Source organism: Sinocyclocheilus rhinocerous, unplaced genomic scaffold (genome assembly GCF_001515625.1).
Source record: "Sinocyclocheilus rhinocerous isolate Xijiao unplaced genomic scaffold, SAMN03320098_v1.1 scaffold185, whole genome shotgun sequence".
Lineage (NCBI taxonomy): Eukaryota > Metazoa > Chordata > Actinopteri > Cypriniformes > Cyprinidae > Sinocyclocheilus > Sinocyclocheilus rhinocerous.
In genome coordinates this window covers 3086089-3111975 of record NW_015662163.1, presented here as the reverse complement: position 1 = coordinate 3111975, position 25887 = coordinate 3086089, and the positions used below count along the sequence as shown (strand labels likewise).

At 36.3% G+C, this 25887-nt stretch overlaps 2 protein-coding genes and 1 non-coding gene across 3 annotated transcripts in view; 1 reads left to right on the top strand and 2 right to left on the bottom strand.

Moving 5' to 3' along the window:
• The window catches only part of LOC107727636 (cation-independent mannose-6-phosphate receptor-like), a 37344-nt gene extending 22046 nt beyond the window's left edge, over positions 1-15298 (bottom strand). Inside the window, exons 1-16 of the mRNA XM_016537573.1 lie at positions 15103-15298; positions 14618-14757; positions 10852-10970; positions 10328-10426; positions 9343-9475; positions 9026-9137; positions 8596-8698; positions 8353-8512; positions 6736-6922; positions 6550-6653; positions 6199-6354; positions 5132-5278; positions 4741-5028; positions 3190-3340; positions 2807-2984; positions 2451-2566 (exon numbers count right to left, since the gene is read on the bottom strand). Of these exons, the coding sequence (XP_016393059.1) occupies positions 2451-2566; positions 2807-2984; positions 3190-3340; positions 4741-5028; positions 5132-5278; positions 6199-6354; positions 6550-6653; positions 6736-6922; positions 8353-8512; positions 8596-8698; positions 9026-9137; positions 9343-9475; positions 10328-10426; positions 10852-10970; positions 14618-14757; positions 15103-15221 (2312 nt within the window). The 5' untranslated portion in view covers positions 15222-15298. The remainder of the gene's footprint in view (positions 1-2450; positions 2567-2806; positions 2985-3189; positions 3341-4740; positions 5029-5131; positions 5279-6198; positions 6355-6549; positions 6654-6735; positions 6923-8352; positions 8513-8595; positions 8699-9025; positions 9138-9342; positions 9476-10327; positions 10427-10851; positions 10971-14617; positions 14758-15102) is intronic.
• Positions 15299-16585: 1287 nt separating this feature from the next.
• trnal-cag (transfer RNA leucine (anticodon CAG)) lies at positions 16586-16668 on the top strand. The gene has a single exon. It is a non-coding gene; the product is annotated as a tRNA-Leu (tRNA).
• A 21-nt stretch (positions 16669-16689) lies between these two features.
• Positions 16690-25887, bottom strand: part of LOC107727677 (tudor domain-containing protein 15-like) — a 14744-nt gene continuing 5546 nt past the window's right edge. Inside the window, exons 3-5 of the mRNA XM_016537630.1 lie at positions 18591-24061; positions 17301-17329; positions 16690-17220 (exon numbers count right to left, since the gene is read on the bottom strand). Coding sequence (XP_016393116.1) covers positions 17316-17329; positions 18591-24061 — 5485 coding nt within the window. The 3' untranslated portion in view covers positions 16690-17220; positions 17301-17315. The remainder of the gene's footprint in view (positions 17221-17300; positions 17330-18590; positions 24062-25887) is intronic.

The window sequence follows — 25887 nt, the reverse complement described above, 5'->3', positions numbered from 1 at the left end:
GGCTCCACGGCCTCCACGGCTTTGAGAGTAAAAAAAACATACACAGACAAAACCAAATTAAACCCTGCGGCTACATTGAGGTGTAAAGACATGTCTGTGCAAGAAACTGAACAGTATTTACATCATTTTTTACCTCTGATCCACCGCAATGTCTGAGCGCGTTCACAACATCCAGCGCGTGACGCGTGTACGTGCTCTGGCATAGTAGATGCCAGTGGCATTATTTACACAGTGCAGAGAGATTGCGGACGTGTTCACTGGCACTGCGATGATCTAAAGATATTTAGAAGTACAGGTCATCACAATGGAAGACTATTTTGATATATCATCAGACAACATGGAATTTTTTGCCCAACCGTATTTATTTGACGTCACGCGCCGGATGTTGTGAACACGCTCAGAACAGTTGGACATTGCGGTGGAACCTCTGATCCACCGCAATGTCTGAGCGCGTTCACAACATCCAGCGCGTGACGCGTGTACGTGCTCTGGCATAGTAGATGCCAGTGGCATTATTTACACAGTGCAGAGAGATTGCGGACGTGTTCACTGTTTTTTTTACTCTCGAAGCCGTGGAGCCCATTGACTGTCATTATAAGACTGATAGACTGCAACGGTTTGAGTTAAAAATCTTCGTTTGTGTTCTACTGAAGAAATAAAGTCACCTACATCTTGGATGCCCTGGGGGTAAGCAGATAAACATCAAATTTTCATTTTTGGGTGAACTATCCCTTTAACACTGTAGCTTTTTGATACTAGCATTGTTTGGATGTTGTCAAACATGTATAATGGAGCGATAACACTACCTAAAAAACTATCAGGATTAACAGTGCGTTTATATCTAGTATCCAAAAAGTGAAACTGGGTTAAAATTAATGAAAACTAAATAAATAATAACAAAATAAAATAAAAAAATCGGTTAAAGTAAGCCATGCTGAACTTTTTTATACCATTGTTCATGGAAAAAATAAGTAACCTAAACTAATAAATTCACAGTACAAAATAAATCAACAGTACAAAGTAAATTAAGTTTAAAAAAAGTGAACACATGCTTGCCTAACATAATACTACACTAAAAGCATTATTTTTGCTGAATATTGAAATATAGAAAAATTTGACAAAATATATTTTAAACTAAATATTTAGCCATTTTGTTGTTACAACCAACAGAATAAAAACATAAATATAATATATAAACATACATATATATATATAACATACAGTATAACATGTAAATACATAACTTATTTAGTAAATAAAAGGATTATGGAAATTGTTTACATAAAGATTTTATTACATTTAATCATTTAATTTTTTTAGATTATTTTTTTTATAATTTATTGATTGCAATTTACATTTATTAGCACATATTTATATAAAAAGTTTTTTTTTATTTTTTTAATTAATTAATTGGCCCATCTTAAAATAGTGACTCCTATTTCAATTTAATATACAGATACATATTCAAGCCATCCAAAGGTTGATTCACCCACAAGGAATGGCACTATCAAAACATGGCGCATGTTTGTTTAACCATCCCGAACAGCAACATTGGCTCAGCCAATGACATGAGTTTGGGATGGGACCATTTGTTTGTTCAATCAGTGGCAGACGGAGGAAGTATTTAGTAAACTAAAGGATAAGTGTGACATTTATGCAGCTCTAGTGGCACCAAACTTGTTTTTAAAATGAAACTAAAATATTTAGTAATATAGTATAATGTACAATCTATAAAGACTGTGTCTGTTCCCCGAATAGTGAGCTGTTCATTATTCCTGGAACATGTGTCGCGCGTAACGACAGGAGGGTCCTGCTGCTCCACATAATCAGTTATTTCGCTAACAAGTGAAGCTTGTGAGAACAAACTCCTCCCTGCCGATTTATGTAGGCTATCACCGTTGTGTTGTCCGTCCTGACCAATACATGATGATTCTTGAGAAAATGCACAAAATGTCTCAGAGCTAGTAACACTGTTAGTAGTTCTAGAAAATGTATGTGCTTCTCTCTCAGTGCAGGAGACCAAACTCCTCTCACTGTTCTGCCCTCGAACACCACCCCCCAGCCCGTGAGAGATGGATTTGAGAGAACACCTGAGAAGAGATGATGCCAACCCCTCAGATGACCTCAGATGATGCCAACCCTGAAACAACATATTGAACTACCACATTTTGCTATAAGTTTGATTGCATGATATAATAATTGCTGTTAATAGTGTTCATCGTCTGTCTGATTACGTCTTTAATTGATTTTTCCGTACATTTCTGCCAGATGTACATTGACTGACAGTCACCACTGATAAGCTACCACTAAATATTGTAGAAACTTAATTTGCTGTAAAGTTGCTTTGCAATGATTTGTATCGTAAAAAGCGCTGTACAAATAAACGTGAATTGAATTGAATATAATAATTTCTCTAGGACATGCAAGTCTTTTGCGAAAGGCGAGCTAACCTGGACAGGTCGTATTGCTGCAGAGTTTTGGGGTCTGTCACAACACACTCATGTGGTCTCTCAGGACAGGCGTAGGAAGTGTACCATTTGAAGTTATAAGTGTACTCATCTTCTTTCTGCAGAAAAATGCTCATAAATAAAGGACATTTTTGGTTTGCAGACAAGACACAAGACATATAATAATCTGAAGGTGTGTCCAATGCAAAGCCTGAAACAAAAAAATGCTTAACACACAAGCCCTTTATGCTGAAATAGCATTACTTGACTAGAGACTAAAAATATTTACCTGAAGGGGCTAAAAATATATTGGAGTGTTAAAAGTCAGCACGAACAGAACAAAGAAGCAGGTGCAATACCTGAAACTCTGGTTTTCCTGGACCAGCCTCTCTGTCACAGAGGAAAGAAATGTGTGTGGAACGCTGTGTGTGCTGCTTGTTGTTGTACTGAGAGCCGTTTCTGTAGGTCAACTGGATCATGCCATCATAGTAAGAAAGCTTGGAGTTAAACTCGCCGAGATTCCAGGAGCTTGTGCCACTGCAGAGACGGAACAAAAAAGGTTAGCTCCGCCCACAGCGAAATCTTATCGGTTCAAAAATCACGCTCTTAATAGCTGCATGTTAAACATCAAATATGTTGTGATTGGATAGGATTCTGTTGCTTCATATCATACTTCCAGTGAAGACAAAATAAACTTGTTGCATCACACCTTGTTAAACGAAAATGACCTAAGTGAATTTACCTCTGGTCAACTTGGCAGGCCCCTGCTGTTTCTGGACACTGTGCGGCCTTCACATTGCCACACACATTGATGAAGTAGTCATACTTAGCAACGGACATGTTATAATAACCGCCGCTAGGTTTCCGAAGCGGGGAAAGGTCAAATGAAATTCCTGCAAAGAAAGAGAAGCACATTTAAAAGCAGCTCAATAAAAGGTAAATAAACACCATAACCAGCCTAAATCTTTAGCCACTAGGCTACACATCCTCGCAATAGTGAAGCAGAACGTTTAAGAAATAATTAGAACACAACACAGAGAGATATAGAACTCAGAATATTTATTTCAAGATGCAAAAAAAAAAAAAAAAAAAAAAAAAACCCTACAAACCATTTTTGTAAGATAAAATAAAATCAAATAAAAATTACATTTTAGTTTAGTGCAGTTTAGTTAAATTAAAAACTAAAACAAACTAAAAGAAAATAACCACAATATATAAGTGTTTTTGCATAGAAAAATATTCACATGGAGGAATAATCTGGGAAGATACAGAGAAGATACAGATTATACAAAATTACAACACAACAGATACAGTAATTTTATGTTGTACCACTGTAGTTTACTAAAAAGTATTAAAAATAATTTTCAATAACTGAAATAAAGCTGAAATTAAAAGAAATTAAAACAAACATCACGAAAACGAAAATGTAAAAAAAAAAAGTTTGGTGAAGTCCTAAAATGACTAAAACGGAGTAATTAAAGCAATAGAAATATTTTTTTAAACAAATCACATAAAATTACTAAAATAAACTAAAATTTAAATGAATTTTAATAATATGGAAATCTAAAAATTCATTATTCACATACTATAAAAAAATTAAAATATAAAATTTTAATATATTAAAAAATACATAATAGTCAGGGGTGCACATTAATCTGGTTCTCATGAGAGCACCTGGCGATTTAGTTTGGTGCTCACACTACACATAGTGATGCATTAAATATAAATAAAATAATTAATAATAGGGATAATAGTATTAATGCACTTTTTTCGTATTTTAATAAAATAATAGAGTGTGTTAATACTATTATATTTTAAAATAAAAATACAATTATTTTATAGTACACTTTAAAAAACAATGCTAATATTAACATTTACATTTTTTTTATTTGATCTTTTTTATGAATTTTCATTATTTTCAAACCTAAAATAAGCAAGCTTTTATTTTGGCGGGTTGCCGGTAAGTATATGCGCTGCTGGTTTTAGCGCTGCCACGTGAAGAGCGCAAGTGAAGCACGTCAGTGAATGAAATGTCAAGTTTTACATTTTGCTGCGAAACCAGCAGTGCATAGCCAAGATTTATGCTTTCTTTAGAAATCTTGTACAATATTACAGTTAGTCGATCTAAAAGGGTCATTGTGCATTAACAGCGGTCAAGCATGTCGGTATGCCAATGAGCGGTCTGAACTTATTTACAAAGCGCATTTTTTTTATTTTAGTCGTTCATGTGCACTACTAATGTGCATCCCTGTTAATAGTGCATAAATAAAACTACAACACCACTGTCCTGTACCTGCTTTTGGGTCTTCCACCTTGCAGTCGTCACCTTCTGTTTTCGAGAGGACGCAGGCTGAAGAGGTGAACCACTCAAACTCATAGATGCATCCATCACTGGACACGCTCCTCAGGACTGGAGCACTCTCAACATCTCCAGGTTTACACTTCAGAGTGATGATGGTTTTCACTTTCATGTTCTCCCCGCATTTGTCTCCATCAGTGTAAATGAGTCTGATGTCATCACCCTCTGCTGCCTTTTGCGGAGAAATCAGGAATTTGCCCAAGTTCATAGTTTTCCCAGTGCCTAAGAGAAGAAAATTTGGGTTCGAATGAAATGTCCTGAGTAAGATAGAACTGAAAAAAGGTTTTATTTATATCTAGGATATAATCTCTAATGGTGCACTGACCTACTGCACATATTGCTGCGTCCTCAGGGCAAGATCTGGCCTCCTCGTCTTGGATGATTTTATGACAAACATTGATGTAAAAGCGTTTCTTATCAGACTCTGCTGCCTTGGTGCCCACAGCCTCCCAGTTTTGAGATCCCTCTGATTCTGAGAGAAAAACATTTACAATAAGCAAAATTAGGTGCTGGTACAACTACTTTTTGAGAAGTTTATAGAACCTTTCATATTTCAGAAAACAGGTTTTAAAGTATTAGCCTGTGATCATTTATTTTATGGCCTATCAAATACTAATGACTTATTTAATCCAGCCTGCAATTTTTTTTTATATTCAAATGAGCTTCCCCACCTACAACATTTTGTTGATTTAGCCTTTAAATGTTACTAATTTCTGTCTGTTCCTCATACAAAGTGGTAAGCATTTTTATAGTGCATTTTTTCCTCTATATGCTGAATTAATATTTTTGGAAGGTTCCACAGAAATTTTTCTTTCTTTTTAGCTGAACTTTTCTTTTAGAAATTAGGCAATGCTTTGGCATGGTGAAGTAAAAATAAATAAATGAATAAATAAATAAATAGACGGATAGATTAGTCAGCAAGATTATTTTTTAAATGAAATCATGTTTATTCAGCTAGGATGATTTAAATTGATCAAAGGTGACTAAAGATATAATGGCAAAACGTAATTTATATTTGAAAGAAATATTGTTCTTTTAACTATTCATTAAAGAATTCTGGGGGGGGGAGCTTTCACAAAAATATTAAGTAGAACTGCTTTCAAATTACGTTTTTAAAAACATTCCACTAGACAAGTTTTTAAATTGGAATTTCACAATATTCCAGCTTTTTTGATCAAATAAATGCAGCCTTGGTGAGCATAAGAGACTTAATTAAAAAAAAAAACATTTAAAAATCTTAAGGATCCTAAACTTTATAGTGTATTTATTTACTTGTCATTAAAGAACTAAAAATAAATCATGAAAGTAACTCAAAAAACTCGAGAAAAAAAAAAAATCAAGCCACAAGTTTGACTTCACTTCCCAGAACACAATCATTCTGCTCATCTCTACCTGGGTATCGCGTAAGAGGCGACAGATCATAACGCTTCTTGTGGTCTGTGACTCGACACAGCAGGTCTTCCTTCTCCTTCACACATGCGTATGCTGTTTGCCAGTCAAAGTAATATGTGCAGTCAGACTCTCCCGTAAAGACCGGCTGGCCATACTCTGCAAACCACAAGTCAGCTGTGAGCGAAACATTTTGAAAACCACATTTCCGACATGAAACAGTCATCTAGGTCACATTGTTGCATTTCCTTCTTTTTGGTTCTCATCCAATTAAACTTCCTCAATCAGGCAGGGTTAAAAGAGAAGCGCTGTGGTCTAACGAGTCGCTATGAGACGAGTCATTGTGTCACTCACCAGCCGTTGCATTGCACTCAAAGTTAATGATGGTCATGCGCTGGAATCCAGTGCTGCATCTGCTGCCGTCTGGGTAGATTAGCGTGAGATCACCATCTGAATATCTTAAGAGAAAAGAGAAAAGGGTTACGACTGCTCTTCAGTTTACATTTTCAGTGTAAATCAGTAACACGAGCTAAGGCCAACCTCAGAGTTTGGTTCTGGAATCTCCCAGCAATCTTCTTCACATTACCCATGTCTTTGACTTGGCAGGCAGACACGTAACCTTTGTTGTCACGACACTGTCCAGCGCTGGTCTCCCCACACACGTTCAGATAGAAGATATAGGTGTCCTGATCATTTTTGGCCTCAGCCATATAGGGTTTGCCAGTAGCTAAGGATAAAGAAATGTGACGAATGGTAAAGAATTATATTTGATATAATTGAAGTACTCGATCACATCAAGGATGAACCACAACTGTATGGACTTGTTATCGGAGAAGGGTTTTGTGTTTTTGCTAAACTCATGGTAACACCTTCATGCATGTTTTTTTATGTTTACAGTGAATTTTTACTATACTTGTTCTCAAAGTTCCTGTTCTTAGTTTGCCTTCAGTGGGAAAAACAAACTCAGTTTCCAACAAACTGCCCTCTGATTTATCTTAGTAACAAAAAAGTACCAAAATGTACCATACCAAAAGAGTATGATGGAAATACCATGTTATTACAACCAAGTACCATGTCAATGTTGTGCCTTTTTTTTTTTTTTTTTACTGAGAACCATGGAAATACCATGTTTTTTTTGGACATGGTACTGTACCAATATCATGTTTTTAGACATTTTCATCTCTGAAGCACAATGAAGTAACATGTAAATTCCACAGTAAATGAATATGCTTCGATGCCATGGTATCAGTGTTATTTTAATATTATTTATAAACTATTACAGTATTTATTAATATTTTAAATGAGCTTTAATGTTAAATTTTCAGTTTTAATTTGAATTTCATTTTAAGTTTTAGTAATTTTGTGCTTTTGTCAATTTGGATTGTTTTTTTTTTCAGTTTTAGTTTTCATCATTTTAGTATGGAAGCCCGTTTCCGCCACTGAATAAAGAAAAAAAAAGAAAAGGTTATTACGACTTTTTTTTCACAGAATTGTGAGATATAAACTCGCAATTGCGAGTTATAAATTCAGAATTGCGTGATATAAACTCACAATTGCGAGATAAAAACTCGCAATTCTGACTTTATAACTCGCAGTTGCGAGTTTGTATCTCACAATTCACAAAGTACTAAAATATGGAAGCCTGTTTCCGCCACTGAATAAAAAATAAAAAACGTAATTGCGACTTTTTATCTCACAATTCTGACATTTTTTCACATAATTGCGTGATACAAACTCGCAATTCTGACTTTTTTTCTCACAATTGCGAGTTTGTATCACGCAATTATGTGAAAAAATGTCAGAATTGTGATAAAAAGTCGCAATTAAATTTTTTTTTTATTCAGTGGCAGAAACGGGCTTCCATATTTTAGTACTTCAAGTTAAACTAATTTTTATTTCAGTTAGTCACCAATGCAAAATGCATAATGCATTTCCACTTAAGTTTAAGCGTTCATTTAATATTTATCTAATATTTTATTTCAATTAACGCACATGACTTTTAAGATTACCACTGTACAATGACACTGGGATATGTATGGTTTATTCAGTTAATCACTTACTCCTTAAACACCATATCAAATCCATCACTCCTTCATTCTTTCCATAGAAACAATATTTACATCATTGCTTCTTACTAAACTAATAGAGTTAACTCACGGTTGTGCATCAGGCGAGTAAGGTCAATAGAGATGTCGTGCTGTTCGCTGGTCAGTGTGCAGCTGTGACTCTCCAGGTAATCTCTGTGGCAGGCGTACTCAGTCACCCACTCGATCTCATACCGACAGTTCAAGTTGCTGATCATCTTAGGGTTACTTCCCTGATAAACCATTGAGAAAGCTGTGAGATGACTGAGTATAGCAGATATATTGTAATGAGATGAAACACTAGGCATCTTCTTACCGCCTGCCTTGCAGATGGACAAATAAATGTAATCGTCACTGCTGGACTGTGGCCATTACAGAAGGATGGGTCTTCTTTGACTCCCTCATATCGCAGCTTTAGTCTGAAAAAAAAAAAAGAGAAAATCAGTTGCTGCTCCAGTTTTCTACATTGGTAATAAGAAATGTTTCTTGAGCACCAAATCTGCATATTACAATTATTTCTGAAGAATCATATGACACTGAAGTATTGGCTGCTAAAAGTTCAGCTTTGCATCACAGGAATAAATGACATTTTAAAATATATTAAAACAGAAAACAAATAGTTGATATTATAATAATGTTTCACAATATTACTGTTTTTACTGTTGGTGAGCATAAATGTACCAATCGCAAACTTTTGAATGGTACTGTTAAAGCATCAGCCTAATAACTAGTAAATTAGCACATACTTGTCATTGGAGAGCAGCTCGAGTTGATGAACAGGCTGACCCATGTCGAAGGAGTCTTTGCCAGAGGTGAGACAGGCGGCAGATCCCTCGGGACAGGAGCTTCCAGAAAGATCTGGATGGACAGACGTCATCTTAAGTTATTTGCATTGCACTTCTAAATGCTTTAGTTGTTTACATAAGAACCTGCTCAGATGCTTTGCAGATTGTTTTGTGTGATAAAGCAGCTATATAATCAAAATGTTTGTTGACTGAGCGGCAAACTGTTGAAAAGCCCCTACACTGTATTCAAAAAAAAAAAAGAGTTTACAGTAACTCACTTAGACTTCTGCATATATTAATGTAGAAATCAATTTCATCGTCTGGGTCATCAACCAGGTAGCCGTCTGAGAGTTTTATCAGCGGGTTGAGGTCATGCTTCTTTCCATCCGAGTCAAAGACATAGCAAGGGACCTTTAAAAAGAGATATGCAAATAATGCATTGAGTGGTGTTAAAAAATACTCCCAGAAGCTAAAGACATTTCCTCTGTTTGTTGTAGCATAAATAAGATATTAGACGAAATATCTAAAAACTAGTGCTGTCAAACGATTAATCGCGATGAATCGCATCCAAAATAAAAGTTTTTGTTTACATAATATATGTGTGCTGTGTATATTTATTATATATATATATATATAAATAAATACACACACAGTATATATTTTGAAAATATTTACATTTACATGTACATATTTATATTCATATAAATTATATATAAATATATTTAATATATTAACAACATATTTTTCTGAAATATATACACATGCATGTGTGTGTGTATTTATATATACATAAATATACACAGTACACACACATATATTATGTAAACAAAAACTTTATCTATTTTGGATGCGATTAAACAGCACTACTAAAAACATAAATTTTTACATTTCATGAAAATGTGACTGGTGCTTGGATTAGCTTAATGATAGAATAATCGGTAAAAAGTTGTTTCCCTCAAATGTAGAACCTGAACAAGTAATTTTATTCCAAAATAAATAAATAAATAAACACTGTGCTACACCAATAAATGTGATTTTCACAATAGTTTAAAAATGTTACCGTTAATCATTCTTTATGTAGATTAGGCATTATTCAGGTCTATTTAGACGTTCAAAATGTTAAAATGATTTGTTCAAGACTGATGAGTTTAACTCTTTCTCAGACTGAGAACAACTGAAACAGCCACACACTTAAGCATTCACACCTTCCTCCACGTTAACGCTCTAACAGAACTGTCGTCAATTCTCATCACCTTTACTCACCTCCTTATGTGGTTTAAATTTGTCATGTCTGCAGGCGGCATACGTCCTCCATTCAAAGTAATGCACACACTCAGAGACGGTAACAAACTCAGGTGTGCCCTTTAAAGGAAAAAAAAAAAAAACTCAAATGTCATCCATGGTGTGAAAATTACTAAAAATAATGAAAATGTAAATGTGACAATAAATGTTTGCTTATAAACATATAATTTTTTAAAATTCAATTATTCAAATATAAAGTAAACAATAATTTTGCATTAAAACGGCCTTAATTTTTTGTCCTTCACACAGGAACTACAGTAAAATTAAATATGCATTTCTATATTTAGGGGTAAATTTCAGCACATTTAGATAGATAGATCAGCCACACCTACTTTCACTTTGCCTCAATATTATATCATTTTTTTCATTTGTGTCATTTCTTCTTGCTCAGCAAGAAGGTGGAAGGAAACAAACAGCCTTGCAAATGTCACGCTCTGTTCACAGGAGTCACTGACTAACAGTGCATGCTGGGGAGGAAAGCTCACCATAGTTTTGCCGCATTGAAAGGTGATGCTGCTCTGAATGTTGCGGCTCTTGTCGTCGCATTTCTTCGAGCTGTTGAAATCAAGCACAGCAGGCGAGACCTTCTGCAAGGAGAGCTCACCTATGGGAAAAAAAAGACCTGGTTTGAACACAGCAGTGTGTCTGAGAGGAATAAGACATACGCTTTTGTGATAATTAAATTGTTTTTCAGCAAGCTGGTAACACAATACAGCTATTAAAATAACTGCTGGAAATTATTGTAATAAATAACCACACTCTATATGCAGCTGGATTTTAGTCAAATAAATAAAGCTTTTTACCAAAGTGACTTACAAATGAGGACAACAGAAGCAATCAAAACCACTTTTGTCAATGCACAGTTGAGTCAATCTCAAGAAAAAAAGACATAGTATGTTTTACAAAACTGCTTATCAAAACCCAAGTCAACTAAAGTTTACCAACACATACAATTCAGTAAATGTCTGTGTGCTACCCAACAAAGTAAAAATATTACAGTATGTTATCTGGAGAGGTTAGACGTTCACAAGCCAAAAGTCTAGCAGTGCACAACCCATGGGAACAAACTGCATGAGAAGATTACCTAATAAAAACTCAACAACATGATAAACAGTTCCATAAACATGCCAACTAGAGCCAGAGAAACTACATCTGACATTTTAGGCCACTGGAAAACATTTAACATGCCTTGTGTGGAGAAAGAGAATATTAGTGTACTAATATCTATCTATATCTATTCTGTTTTTCATACAACTGCTCTGTTCAGGATGTGTTAAATAGTTTTGAGAATAGGGCTGCCACTAACGACTATTTATATTTCGATTAATCTATCGACTAATTTATCGATTAATCTAAACGATTAATTTCCCACCAAAAAATCTACAATTTTCAAAGAAATCATATGGTTTTATTGAACAAAATTGCAGATGGCGCCAACGGCCTGACGATTGTTTTTACACATTACTGTGCGATCTAATACTTGTTTAATATTGACCAAGCACCATTTAATTCAAATGTCCACTTAATCTTTAATATTTGGCCATTTCTTTAGAACAGAAATGCTATAGCCACTGTAATTTAATGAATATGTGGACATCAAAACGTGTAAACAAGTGAGGGTTTGAGCTTTTATTTTGAAACCGCGAGATAATGATGTATTCTCCTGTGTTTGCGTGGATTTGTAAATGATTTACCTTACAAATCTGATGAAATGGCGCATGTTGCGTTCCCAGATGAACGTTATAATAAACCCAAACTCACAACCACATGCAGAGATGGAGTTTGAGACGCTCCACACGTGTAAATGATAACAGTTTCTGTGGAGCTACTGTGAACCAAGCCGCTGTGTGACGCACGTACTTAACCTACACGCATGTAAATAATTAAAGCGCATATACTGTATTAGAACGGCATCGCATATAAATATTTAATTAAATCGTAGCGTTTGTGAATTCACAATTATGCTTAATTATGATTTTTAAATGGGTTTAATATATCATGCAGCCTTGGAAAACAGACTAATAATGTGTTTTATGGATTCTCTTCTGTGAAATGCGCCACTTCCGGTATTTTTGTTAGTCGACGTGAGCAAAATGAAGTCAAGGATTTTTAAAAATCGAATAGTCTAATAAAATCGACGAATCGCGTCAGCCCTATTTGAGAATAAAGCACGACTTAATCAACCTGATGTAAGTGTAGCATATGCTTCAGACTTTTATTAAGACAGCAAATACAGTTAATGTGACAGGACTAACACTTGTGATTTATTGTTCGTGGTGTAGCTTGAAATTTTGAATTACTGATATTTAAATACTGTCACTTACTTACAAAACAGGCATTTTTCTAACTGTCAAATTGTACTACTGCACCTGCTGCTAGATAACGTTGACCTACTTACTGTGAAACACAAAGATATGACTGCAGGAACACAAGCTAAAGAATACCAGGATATGTGAGCGAGTGTATATACACACACTAAAATAAATGCAAACACTATCAGATGCATCGTCACTATTGTGTGAAGCACACATTAATGGACCGGAAAGCCCTATAATGGATACACACTAACCACCAAAAGTGTGTGACACTGAGAACCAGTACGACTATAATCACCACAGTCAACCCAGCATGAAACACAATATAAATAAACATTACACAATGGTGTTTGGATGTTTTTCTTACTAAGGTACAAAATAACTTCTGTACTCTATGTAACAGTGCTGAAAGCCACTCATTATGAATATAAGCAAGCAGATTCAATCATCAACATATCTCCAGTGTTTGTTCTGACAAGTGAAATTGATTCCAACAAGCGTTTCACATTTTCACAAACAAAATACAACAGTGTTAAACAGCACAATCCAACAGACGTCAAATGTCAATTCTTATAATTACTAAATAAACAAGCGCTCTGTCATGCAGCTCTCGCTTATGAGAGCAATGACCATGTGCTATAACAGCCCTGAGTTATATGGTTTTTACCTGCTCTGAAGACAAAACATGAGAAGTATTTACCATACTTCCTTTAAAGAGTTTTAATGTTTAACCTGAATATCCAGACTAAGCAATACAATTCTTTCTTTGTCCAATTAAGTGTTTAGGGCGACTTGAATCAATAGAAAATGGTATTTATCACATGACCTAAATGATTAAAGAGTGAATCTTGCAAGAAACATGTTAAGATCACATTGCACTTTAAGCGTAAATGAAAAACAGGCAAAAAATTAAACTTATACACTACTGTTCAAAAATGTTCATTCAGTATTGTTTAAACTTTAAAGGATTCAGTACTTTTATTCAGCTCATACTTCAGATCAAGTATGGTAAAGACATATGTAATTTTAGAATTTATAAAGATTTATTTTTCAAATAAACTCATTTAAACAGTCTAATCATCATAGAATCCTGAAAACAATGTATCACTGTTTCAGTAAAAATATTAAACAGCACAAATGTTTTCAACATTGACCACAACAAGAAAAGTTTCCTAAGCACCAAATCAGCATATTCAAATGATTTCCGAAGGATCATGTGACAATGAAGACTGGAGTAAAGATTCTAAAAATGCAGCTTTGCATCACAGGAATAAATTACATTTTAAAATAAACTAAAACAGAAAACAGTTATTTTAAATGGCAAAATTATTTAAAATATGATCTTTTTACTGTATTTTTGCAGCCTTAGTGAGCATATATTAAAAATATCTAAAACTCTTCCAGATAATCTTTTGAATGGTAGTGTATGATAAATGATGTATTGCATAAAGAAAATAAAATCTTCTTTAGGACCATTAAGACCACACTGTCTCATTATTTCATAATGCAAACTGATTACAGATAAACACTAGGCTAATATAAATAATGTTTTTCTTAAATAAAATGGGCAAAGAGACCGTACAACAATAATACCATAATACAAACAAATTAATGGGAATTTAAAGAATCTGAGAATTGTTTTCTTATCCAGGCCTTGGATGGTGAAACCAGTGCTACTCTCACAGATACGGTCAATGTCTATCACAATCAATCAAATAATCATATACAACCAATCAATTTTATAATCACTATCCCATGACAGAAAGCTGACAATTTAGAAAATAGAAAAACATTGGAAATGGACTAAATGAACATTATTAAATGTAAAATGTATGTTATATTATAAAAAAGGAGCAGTGTACATGTTTATGCTTGTTTTATGAACATTGCTGTTGCAGTTTGGGTGTGCATTGGCACATCGATGCATTGCACTTACCCACTGACTGGTGCTGGTCACTCTTAAGGTTGTGGGCACAGACCGCGCTTTCTTTTCCACATTCTGTGTCCGGAGAAGAATCACAGAGCTTCAAAGTGTAGCTCACATTGCTGTCTTGGTCAATGGCCTCCCATTTGTAACTTCACACACACAAAAAGAGAGACACACAATTTCAGTTGAATCCATTTGCATGATCAGAATTTGTTGCAGTTATATGACATCATCTAATAGTAAAACCAGCTCAGTGCCTAAACGAATGCATTGCTTTGTCTCAAAGTGAGACGATGTATCCGTTTTGATTTTATTAGGTCCAGGTACCTACATGCAACCAGACTAAAGGGCCACAACTATCATTCAAATATATAAAGCAAACTAGACCATATTTAAACACACACAATTCTTTCTTGATAACTGCTTATATGATATCCATAAGGATTTGCCAGCAATGATTAGCATTAGGTTTGTTTATTTATTAAAGATCTCACCTGCACAGATCCTGGTACCATGGGCTGTCATCCGACTCCACTGCTGATGACACACACTGAAGCAGTATGAAAGTAGAAACAACAGTAGCAGCGATTCCGCAAACCCGCACACGACCCATATCTTATACTAGGAAATAAATTAGAGCGCGCAGTCCGACATGATGCAGCAGTCCTTTCTGATTACTGATCATTACCGTGTAGCAGGAACCACTCGCTGTCACATGACATGACACGTGGTACACATCACGTGGTGCGTTCCTCTCGAACGGTAGAATGACGGCAACATGGAAAGGACGTAAATAGGCGTGGCTTAGCATATTTTTAACGCTTCGCCGTGGTTTTAATTTATTTATTGAATCTTTTCACTGTCCTTACATAAGATATTATTTACAGTCAGAGGATCATTATCGAAAAATAAACCCCTGACCACGATCTTCACACACTCAGCCAGTCATTATAAAGAAACAAACAAAACAAAAAAAACAGGCAGTATTTTGTGAGTGTTACCTACCAAATCAATAATTATATTGTTTTGAGTTGATGAAATGTTTCTCTTGGAGCATCTTAAAGATTACACTTAAGAAAAAAACTACTGCACTGTAGAAAACAAAAAGTTTAATATTACTTTATATTCTTGTAATTATTCATCTTCAATTAAAAAAATTATCTAATCTATTTAACCATATTTTATTTTAATTTATGTGTACCATTGGAAATTTTTACAAATTAATTTCTCTCAATGTGATGATTTATGAATCAGAATCAAATATTTGAGATAATTTTTATTTAATTTGCTCAAGCTGACATGCGCGAGCAGTCGAGTGCAATTCCTACATTCAGATTTTAAACATATTTAAAACAAACTAAACATTTATTACACTAAGACTTCTACTTCTGCATGTAGAAGTACTTATTTCATACTTCAACATCTAAATGTCTCTCTTTAATAACAATATAACAAAGAGTGAAAAATTTAAGGGGGTCTGAATACTTTCCGTACCCACTGTATATACACACACACACACATTTTTTCTTCTTTTTCTTCTAAGACAGGTTATAACTTATTTCAGTTAGATAACAACAATTTATTATAAGTTGAATCGGGAAAATAAGACTGATTACCCCTTGGCTAATTAGTAGTTGGTCAGTCTATATAGAAAGGGTTCATTTAAGCAACTGGCCCCAGATTAGTGTGTTGCTCAGAGTATGATTGAGCCGCCATGCGCCCCCTCCTGGACGATTTTTTTTGTATCATCTGAAACATTTAAAACCTAGTGATATGTGCCATCCAATAACTGCCAGTGAGTCATCCTTACAAAAAATGCTTGAGTATGTCCTGTTTAGCTAAAAATGCTGTATTCCACACAGGACAATATAACGTTAATGAAGCCAGTGATGTGTAGATGTAGTTAAAATCACCAGTAAATGTATGTTTGTAATAACTGTAATAGCTATAACAGTGTGTAATAACTATGTAGTTACAGTCAGGATGGCCGAGCGGTCTAAGGCGCTGCGTTCAGGTCGCAGTCTCCCCTGGAGGCGTGGGTTCGAATCCCACTTCTGACAACAACCTTTTTCCACAGCTACTTCACAACATCTGTAGATTATCTTTTTATTGTGTGTTCCAACAGAACTAGAAATGTTAACATTTTCACAAACAAAAAACAACAATGTGTTAAACAGCACAATCAACCAGAGGTCAAATGTCAATTCTTCTAATTACTAAATAAACTTTTGCTGTTCGAAACTTAAAAGCATAATAGCCAACACAGCCATCAATAAACCGACTGTCTATTTCATCAGTCACACGTCCATTTATAGATACATAAGACCTGCCAAAAGCTGGAAATCCAGTCTTTAGTTCTAAAACTAAATTTTTTCATCAAAAATATGATATAGCGTCATGTTTAAAATCTTACGATTTTAAGATCTTACTGCGACTATTATGATTGAACAATACAAATTGTACTCCATAAAACAAAATGCTCCATTTCTGCAAAACACACTTCTAGAACATCACTACTGAAACAAAATATTATAAACAATTAAATCCAGCCATTCCAAAGCTGGACTGTTCTTTAAGTGCAATGTCGAGCGTAACTCGCCAGCATCTCTGTTCTGAAATAAACCAATTGAAAAAAATTACGTTTACCTACATAATCAGTATACAGGAAATGAACCTAAATTTTCATACTTACGAAGCATAGGCCGTCTCACATCAGCTCACCTAAGATAAAAATAAAAAAAAAACATAAGCCACAAGTTATTTACTTGAAATATAAAAGTAAGAAAATGTAACAGAAACATGTAAAGCTTTAAATTAGTTCAAAGGTAGTCTACAATTCCTGGTTACATCAAACACTGATGAATATTATGAGACTATTTTTTAAATACCTGAATACTGTAAAGATTGTCTATATTAATTATTCAGGGGCGACTAGCTGAACAGTGAAATTCAGAAATTATTCATGCATAGATTAGACCACTTAAAGGTTTTTAGAAATAAACTGATGATTAATAGTATGAATCAAGGTCTTCATTAAACACTACCAGTCAAAAGTGGACACATTTTTTTATGTTTAGAGAAGAAATTAAGAAATTATTTCTTGAATCATTTTAATCCACATGACCCAAGATATTTAATATGATCTACGACCAGTAGGTGGCACTATCACCAAACATTAAATAATGCTCAGATGAAACTACTGTAGTAATGACACTCTACCATGCTGTTTTAATATGACAAAGCACTACAAAAATACAACCTAATTGTTTTTTAGTAGTCAACACAGTCAACTTGACTGACTCAACTGTTTAGTGAGAATCAATACACTGTGATTTGGTAACTGTTAAAATAAATAACTCTTTTGATGATTGGTCTGAAAAGTTAACTTTAACTGGTCGTGCGAGCTAACTTTTCAATTAAATATGTTTTACAACAGTGGCACTACAACTCAGTCTACAGTATTTGAGATTATAAAAGAAAACAGAAGTAAAATAATTGTTTCCAAACCAAAGAGTTCATAAGCTATAAGCAGAAGTTGACTGATATTGTGTTTGTTTTATTTTTATTTATTTTTTCAGCACCAATATCTTGGAGAGCAGGATGGCCTGTGTCAATTTAACGCCAAATAAATGTCATTTATCTGCCTTATATATTACAAAATGACAATAATATGCAGTAAAAAAATTTTACATATTTACTTAATTGATTTAAAATTATTACAAAATAATTTTTTTTTTTTTGCAGATATAGTTTTCTTTATTATTTGTGTTCTATGATCCTGTTAAACTATTTCAAAACATAAGAAATTGTTGAAAACACTGTAACCATCTAAAAATGATTCAGTATTTAACCCCTAATTAAGAATTGAGTAGGTGTGTCCAAACATTTGACTGGCAGGCTATGTACTATAGACCATAAAGACAGAAAAGAAAGTTAAATTAATACAACAGATCATAGTAGGTTTATCACTATTCTCACTCACATTGTTTGATACCTGATGTACTAAGCGTTGCCCTCTCTACAGGTCCGAGATCTTCACTGATGTTCATAGGGTATGTGTTTTGCTCCCCAACAGAATCTTGAGATGACTTTTGATCCTTTGAAAAGAGTGGCTGAGAACATTCGGCTTTGCTTGTGTGCTCAGTTGTCGTGGATAAAACATCCACGCTGCTGGAGATGTCTTGTTTAGATTCCCTGTTTGGTCCTTGCTCTTGCTGAAACCTGATTCCAAGCACATTATCGATATACATGGCGTGATCAGCATCTACTAACTCTTTTGTGAGATTTCGCTTTCCAGTGACAATGTCGACCTCCCATTGTGTCTCAGAAACATGCTGTCTGAAACGTATCTGAAGGTTGCTATGACACATGCAGTTCTGGAAGAAAACGATGGCATCATCAGACCAGTCCTGGCCTTTGGGCTTAACTCCCCTCAGTAAACAATGGTAGGTGACTTTAGGTAATCTACTGAGCTCCTCTGGAAGTTTTTTTAGCTGGCCGACATCCTGTCGAGACAGAACGACATACTGGCCATAGTCAACCAAGTTCATGAGCACCGATGTGGAATCGCACTGCACGATCTCTGCCCTGCACCATTTTTTCTTTGCCGATTTCACCAAACAGCTCACACCAGGAACAAAATGAACCTCTGGTAATGGTGCCAACACTTCGGGAAGGTTCTCAAGAATGGCAGAGACTGTATCTACAATCAAAAGCAGGTCTTCAAGAATGACGTAAAATTCGGAGGGGGTTGTGACGGCTGCCGCAAATCCTTTATATTCAAAGTTCATTTGGACAGGGGCCTGGAATAGAGTCTGTGGTCGATCCAAGCTGCTCTTTGAAGACATGTCTTGGAAGCGAGGATGGTCAAGCGACTTATCAGGACTTTTCACTGACTCGTTGTCTTTCACATCTTGCAGAGCAACGCTAACAGGTGACTTCGAGGTTTCAAGGTCATTAGCATTACGAGGAGAAACATTTTTTAGCAACATACTTGAATTTGTAGTCACTGAAATTCTTGTCGAACATGCTGGTTGGAAGTTAACCTTTCTCTTTCTTGTTCTTTTTCTTGTCGGTAAGAAAGTGACTGCTTTCTTTATTTGTTTTGTTGCAACTGTCTGATTGTTTCCAAGTTCACATTTGCGTTGTTGTGTGTTTGGCTTGGTTTTTTGCTGGAAGGTTTTTACTGCTTTAGCCTTGTGGATGTAAGAATCTGTTTGGTTGTTGCTCTGGAATGCTTTTGGAAATTTGTCTTGACTTGTCAAATCTACATCTTTGCTTTGATCACCATCATACATTGATTCCCCATGCACATGGCCATCCTCAACAATCTCGATCCTCACTTCCCATGAATTTTCGAGCTTTCGAATGAATTCCACCATTAAAGGCTTACCAACTGCTTCCTTGATAAAAGAGTCGTTGTTTTCAAAAGAGTAAGGTTTCGTAAGCGTGCATGGAGTGCTCAATCTGGGCTGAGACAAAAACGGATTGGTTAGCATGTGAACGTTCTTCCTGTCGACAGTTGCAGCATTGCCGTAATCAATAAACTCAACTGCTAAGTGGCCACAGTTTGATGCACTGGTGACAACAGCCCTGTACAAAGCCAAGTCTTCTTCATACTCAGCCACAACGAGGTCCCCTACTTGTACTTCAGTTTCCACATTTTTCATGTTATCCTTGAAGACAGTGCTGTTTAGTTCCTCACCCATCTGAAGGATGTTTGGTTCATCGTCTTCCATCTGGACAAAGAAGCTTCTAACAGAATTGCAATGAGAGATGAAGCCCACACCTTCAGAACCTGGTTCAATTTTGACAGCAGGAAGATCACAAAGTTTTGGCAAGCTCTGTTGAGGCAGCGCCACTTTAAGAGAGCAGGGCATGTTCTGCCTTTCTGCTTTTATTGGTCCTTTGCGCTCTGCTTTGGGAGATTTTGTGGGTTTTGGAGTTTGCTTATCAACCTGTTTGGTTTTACCACGTCCCCTTGCTTTGGAGCTCACTTTACTGCTTGAAACGTCAACATCTACTTCTTCTTTGTGGGAATCTAAGGCAGGTATGCTGACAGCCGGATCATGTTCTTCCACACCCTGAGTTGACATGAGTTCTTTGACTTTTTCATTGACATGCACATTTCCGTCATAAAGATCACAAACAAAATGTCCATTTTTGTCCCTTGAAACAAACTTGGCACGGAAGGATTTGTTGAGGATGTCAGTCTCGAGCCATGTGTTGACTTCTGGCAAATGTTCCCCCTCTGGAACATTCGAAAGACTGCATCTCAGAGCCTGCATTGGTGTCATAAATAAGTCAACTGCCGTTGTGGGAATCGGCATAACATTTGTTTTCTCAGAAATTTGCATATCACCAAAATCGACAAAGAACACACTCACATGCTGATGGGATTGAACAGGATGCGTCAGAGCCCTGTACCATTTGCCGTCACAGATATATTTGGCCAGGCTAACATTACTACTGCAGTCCCTAGATGTCGCAGTCAAGAGGTGACTTTCTTCGGCAACTCTCTCCATCAGCGCATCAACGATCTCTGTATTCCTGTCAAGCTGGAAATAGATTTCCCAAGGACTGCAAACTTGAGTAACATGCACCAGTTCTTCGCTTCCAGAACTTATGTTGAAAGAAGAGTAAACGAAGGAGCGAGGGTGGGCTGATGAGATTAGCTGCTTCGGAGTTTGCATTTCCTTTGCAAAGCCTTTCTCTACAAGGTACGCGGTGGCCTGTTGAAGAGGCGTATGAATGGTGACCACATAGAGGAGACCTTTTCCTTGCTCATAAAGGTGGGAATGAATTCTGCATATACTGGGTGAACCCTCAGACACAAAATCCCTGAACAAATTGCATGCTTCTGCACTCCAAGCACTTCCTCCAACAGGTTCAGTCAAGTTCAAAGTGCATCGAAATGCTTGTTCATGAAGTTCAAAGAACTGTGGTGCAAGAGCTTGGATATTTTGCATCTTTTCCTGGATAATTATGCCAAAGTCAACCAACATCAAATACAGTTCGTTGTTTTTTTCTTTTAACATGCATGCTCTATGCCATCGGTTGTCCTGTGGAGACTTTACAGCACAGCATACCACAGGCGACTTGAACGCAATTGTGTGCGTTTGGTAAAACGCCTGCATCTCTTCCATCAATTTGTCCAGATCAACTTTTGTGCTTTCATTTTGGCACCAAAAATCAGATGGAGAATTTATGTGTGAGCAAATGACACTTAATTCAGATCCAGGTTTGAAATGTATCGGTTTGAAAGTGTCAGCAGGAACGACCTTTGGTTTAGTTGTCTCACTGGCAGTACATCTTTCAGCGTCATTCTGTTGTTCACACTCTGGTTTCACATGATATGGGTTGGGCCTAGAAGATGTGACTTCGCAAGAGGTCACCACATGATAGTCCTTTCTATTTTTTTTCTTGCTCAGACCACTTCCCTTATCTTTACATGATGGCTCCATTTTAACAGATACCAATGCCGGGTTGTATCTCCAATCCAGGGCCATTTTTGCTGTTGTCATGATGGTTGCAATGCTAGTATTACTTTCAGCTCCTCTCTCAAAAAGATCAACAACATATTTGCCATTTTTCATGTGAATGACATGAACCATCAAAGTTTTGTCTGATGTGACTTGCCTAAAGAAGTTGGATGCTGTGGTTGTCCAGATGTCCTCAATGGGAGCGACATGTGCTAAAGCACATTTCAGTGCAAATTCTGGTTGAATGGCAAACTTTCTGGGAAGCTTCTTAAGTAACATGCTTGGCACCTTTTCAGTGTTCCCAAAGTCAATGAAAAACACCTCAGCTCCTTTTTCCAAAGTATCTACTATGAGGGCCCTATAGTAATGCATGTCTTTTTCAAACATTGCACAGCAAAGTGCACCAGGCACTGGGTCTTCAAAAACCTCCTCATTCAACTGTAGTTTGTTGAAGTAATCTTTGATTTCTTCAGTCATGCTTTCACAATCAGGATTTTGTTCTTTTGTTCTTATCCAGAAATGTTTTGGACTCTGGACATGCATCACATAACCCTCAAAAAGAGAACCGTCAGGTATTGATTGACTAGTAGGAACTGTATCAGAAGTCTGGACTGCTTTCATCTCTGTTGCATACATCTTTTCAAGGACATTTTGGAGAAAGTTGGACTTGCTGTCAAACACTTCACTTTCAAGCGGTTTAACTTCAGCTTGCTCCTCTGAGTGCTTCTCAGCAGTGCTCAATGTGACCAAGTAGAAGTTCTGATCTTTGTGAAAGTCATCGATTTCAACCTCCAACGCCTTCCCCAGCAACCCAGTCTTGAGAAGCTCTAGTTGTTGGTTTTTAATGTTCTCTACTTGTTCTTCCAAGCATGAAAGTGAACATGGGAATGCCATGATCGGTGATGAGAGGAATTCTGATGGTAGCTGAAGGATGTTTTCAACTTTCACCGATTCACAATAGCCACTGTCGACGAACACAACTCGGACCTGAGAGTTGAGAGGGAGACACTGCACAAATCCTCTGTGCCATTTTTCATCTTTCCCTTTGACTGCACAGAGCAAGCCGAGATTTTCAAGAGGTTTACTGCTTGGGGAACCACAGCCTGATTCACATGCGAGTGCCAATTTGTTTGACATTTCTTGTAGATCCTTGCTCATGGACGACAGTCGACAGTAGAATAATCTAGGGTTCACGGCTGCAGCTACAATGACTCTAACTTTTTGACCAACTTTCAGCTTTGGGCCATTGAGTGACAGAATCTCTTCGAAGCCCAGCAGGCTTGACGATTTGAGGCAACATTCTTGCCCTACTTGGTTTTCAATCAAGAGATCTGGGACAGATTCATTGCTTTGTGGAATCGGTTCCTCAATAAGCATCTCAACTAGTAGCAGAAATGTACTAGTGTCCACATGTCTCCCAAGCCTCAGTTTTAACAAGTCACAACTAATGTCTGGAACTTCAAGTAAGAGGACTTGGTACGGCAGACGGGCATGGATATATCCTTTAATCTGACTGCCTATCAAGGAAGAGAAATAACTCTCTGTCAAACTGTCCCATCGGTACTGGACTGGCAGTATGTTGGCAAAGAAACCGCAGACAATCTTTGGTGGGAGCATAAGCAGTGTGTCAGATATACAGGACAAATGGCTGGGCCCAACAATCAACACATCTCCATGGTCCAGCAAAAACACATGGAACAAATCCTTCTGGATGTTTTGGACTCTTCCTCTGAACCAGCGACCAGATACTGCATCTTCTACCAGACAAAGTTCTCCAACTTCAACAGAAACTTTTGATTTCACAGCATTTTGAATTTCAACTTGAAGAATGTTGTAGTCCAGTTCACAGATGGTCATATATTGGCCCTGAAAGTGTACCAGTGTGTCCTCAGGACTGCAGTCAATGTGAGTCAGCTTCAGCTCTACAGGCCACAAAACACATGGAGCCGGGAGCTTTGACTCCGCTTTTGCCCTAAAATACAAAAAAATCTTATCAACGTTCTGAAAAGTATGAAAAATGCACTTTAAATCTGTGACCAGGTAAATGACAGCTGGCTCATGTTTTCACAAAATTGCATCCCGGTATGGGCATTTGGATATGTGGCAAGGGCAATAAAAGTCAGTATGAGAAATAAATAAATAAAAATAAAGTTTTGCCAGAAAAAAATAATGCATGAAGCATTACTGTCACAATGCAAAATAGGGGAAGTGAATATACACAAATCAAATAAACCCATTTGCAGTATATTTTAAAATATTAAAAAGAAAGAAAAAGAGAGAATATTTCCAAACAAATGCACAAGATAGAACAAAAATAAATGAAATTAAAATATTTAAGAATCTTCTTTCAGTGTAGGGCTGTAGCTATCGATTATTTGGACAGGAAGGTAACTTGGAACAAGAACAAGAGACCATACACAATTTTTAAACACATATTTCTGCAACATGAAATTAAGAGATATTTGGAGAATAAACCCTCTTAAATGTCCCTTTATATACTGGTAGGAAACACAGAAGCTGCATGGGATGAATTTCCCACACAGAGGGACATGAATGCATTTAACCTGCAGTTACAAATGCATAAATAATATTTTGTTATTTTAAACATAAAACATTGAATACTGATATTTACAATTATTTTTAAAATGAAAAAACCGCCAGCAGGTGGCAGCAAGTCAATGTTAAGAAGTGAGTCAATGCGATTGAACCGAATCATTTAAACGGTTGATTCATTCAGAAACATTGATTTACGGTCTTAAATATGTCCAGCGCTTTTTTTTTTAAAGTCTGGTCACTGTTTTTATACAGTCTATGTTCTGGTCCAGCGTTTATCGGGTTGTGCGTCAGTAATAATGATCCGTGGGGAAACACGGTGTTCCGTGTGTAGTTACAGTAAATGGACTAAACGAAGCCTCGATGATTTTTTGTATTCGAGTTACTCGAGGTATTCGATGAATCGTTTCAGCCCTATTTCAGTGTGCTCTTTAATAAAATGTGTTAACTATTGTTGCGAGTAAGCTCAATAAACTAAGAACAAATTAAATGTTATATAAAACAGCATTACTTAACATTTTTTATAATTTTATTATGTAAAATTATTAAAACTTTAGCCCCTCACATTACTTATGCAAATGGGCAATCTAAGGAAAATAATTATACTGGGAGACTGGCTTTACGGCAAGCACAGTGAACCACAGCAAAACATAAAAATTTTAATTCCATGCCAACATCCAACACGTATCACATGCTAACAAATTAAGATGCCTGTTCAACAATTCCTATATTAGATACTAGGAGTGCTCCGATTGATCGGTTACCGATCACTATCGGCCGATAATCGCTTTGGGATGATTGATCGGCTGTCTCTAAAAAGGCTGATCTAAAAAGCTGATGACGCTGCCGTGAGAGGTTTGGCACGACATGCAGCGACACCGTCTCAGTCTCTGTCCGGCGCGGTTGAAATAATTATAATGCTGAAGTTGAGGTACTCACCTTCATATTTCTTAATTAAATAACTTATAAAGTAATTTGAAAACCTTGTGTGAGACGTAATTTCACAAACAGCGTGAGTGAATCACCATGCGTGCTCTTTCTCAAAATAGCCTACGCAAATGGCTTCAAATCACCACATCGCGTCTGTCTATAAGCGAGCTGCACGCTGCACAGTTGACACAGGAATTGTCACTTGCACAATCGAGGAAAAAAAAGGCAGTGTCACATCGTCACTAAAGTTTATAAATTGCATTACTTTTTAATTCTTGCCAGTGTTTAACCATTCAGCGCTCGCGCGCTCTCCTG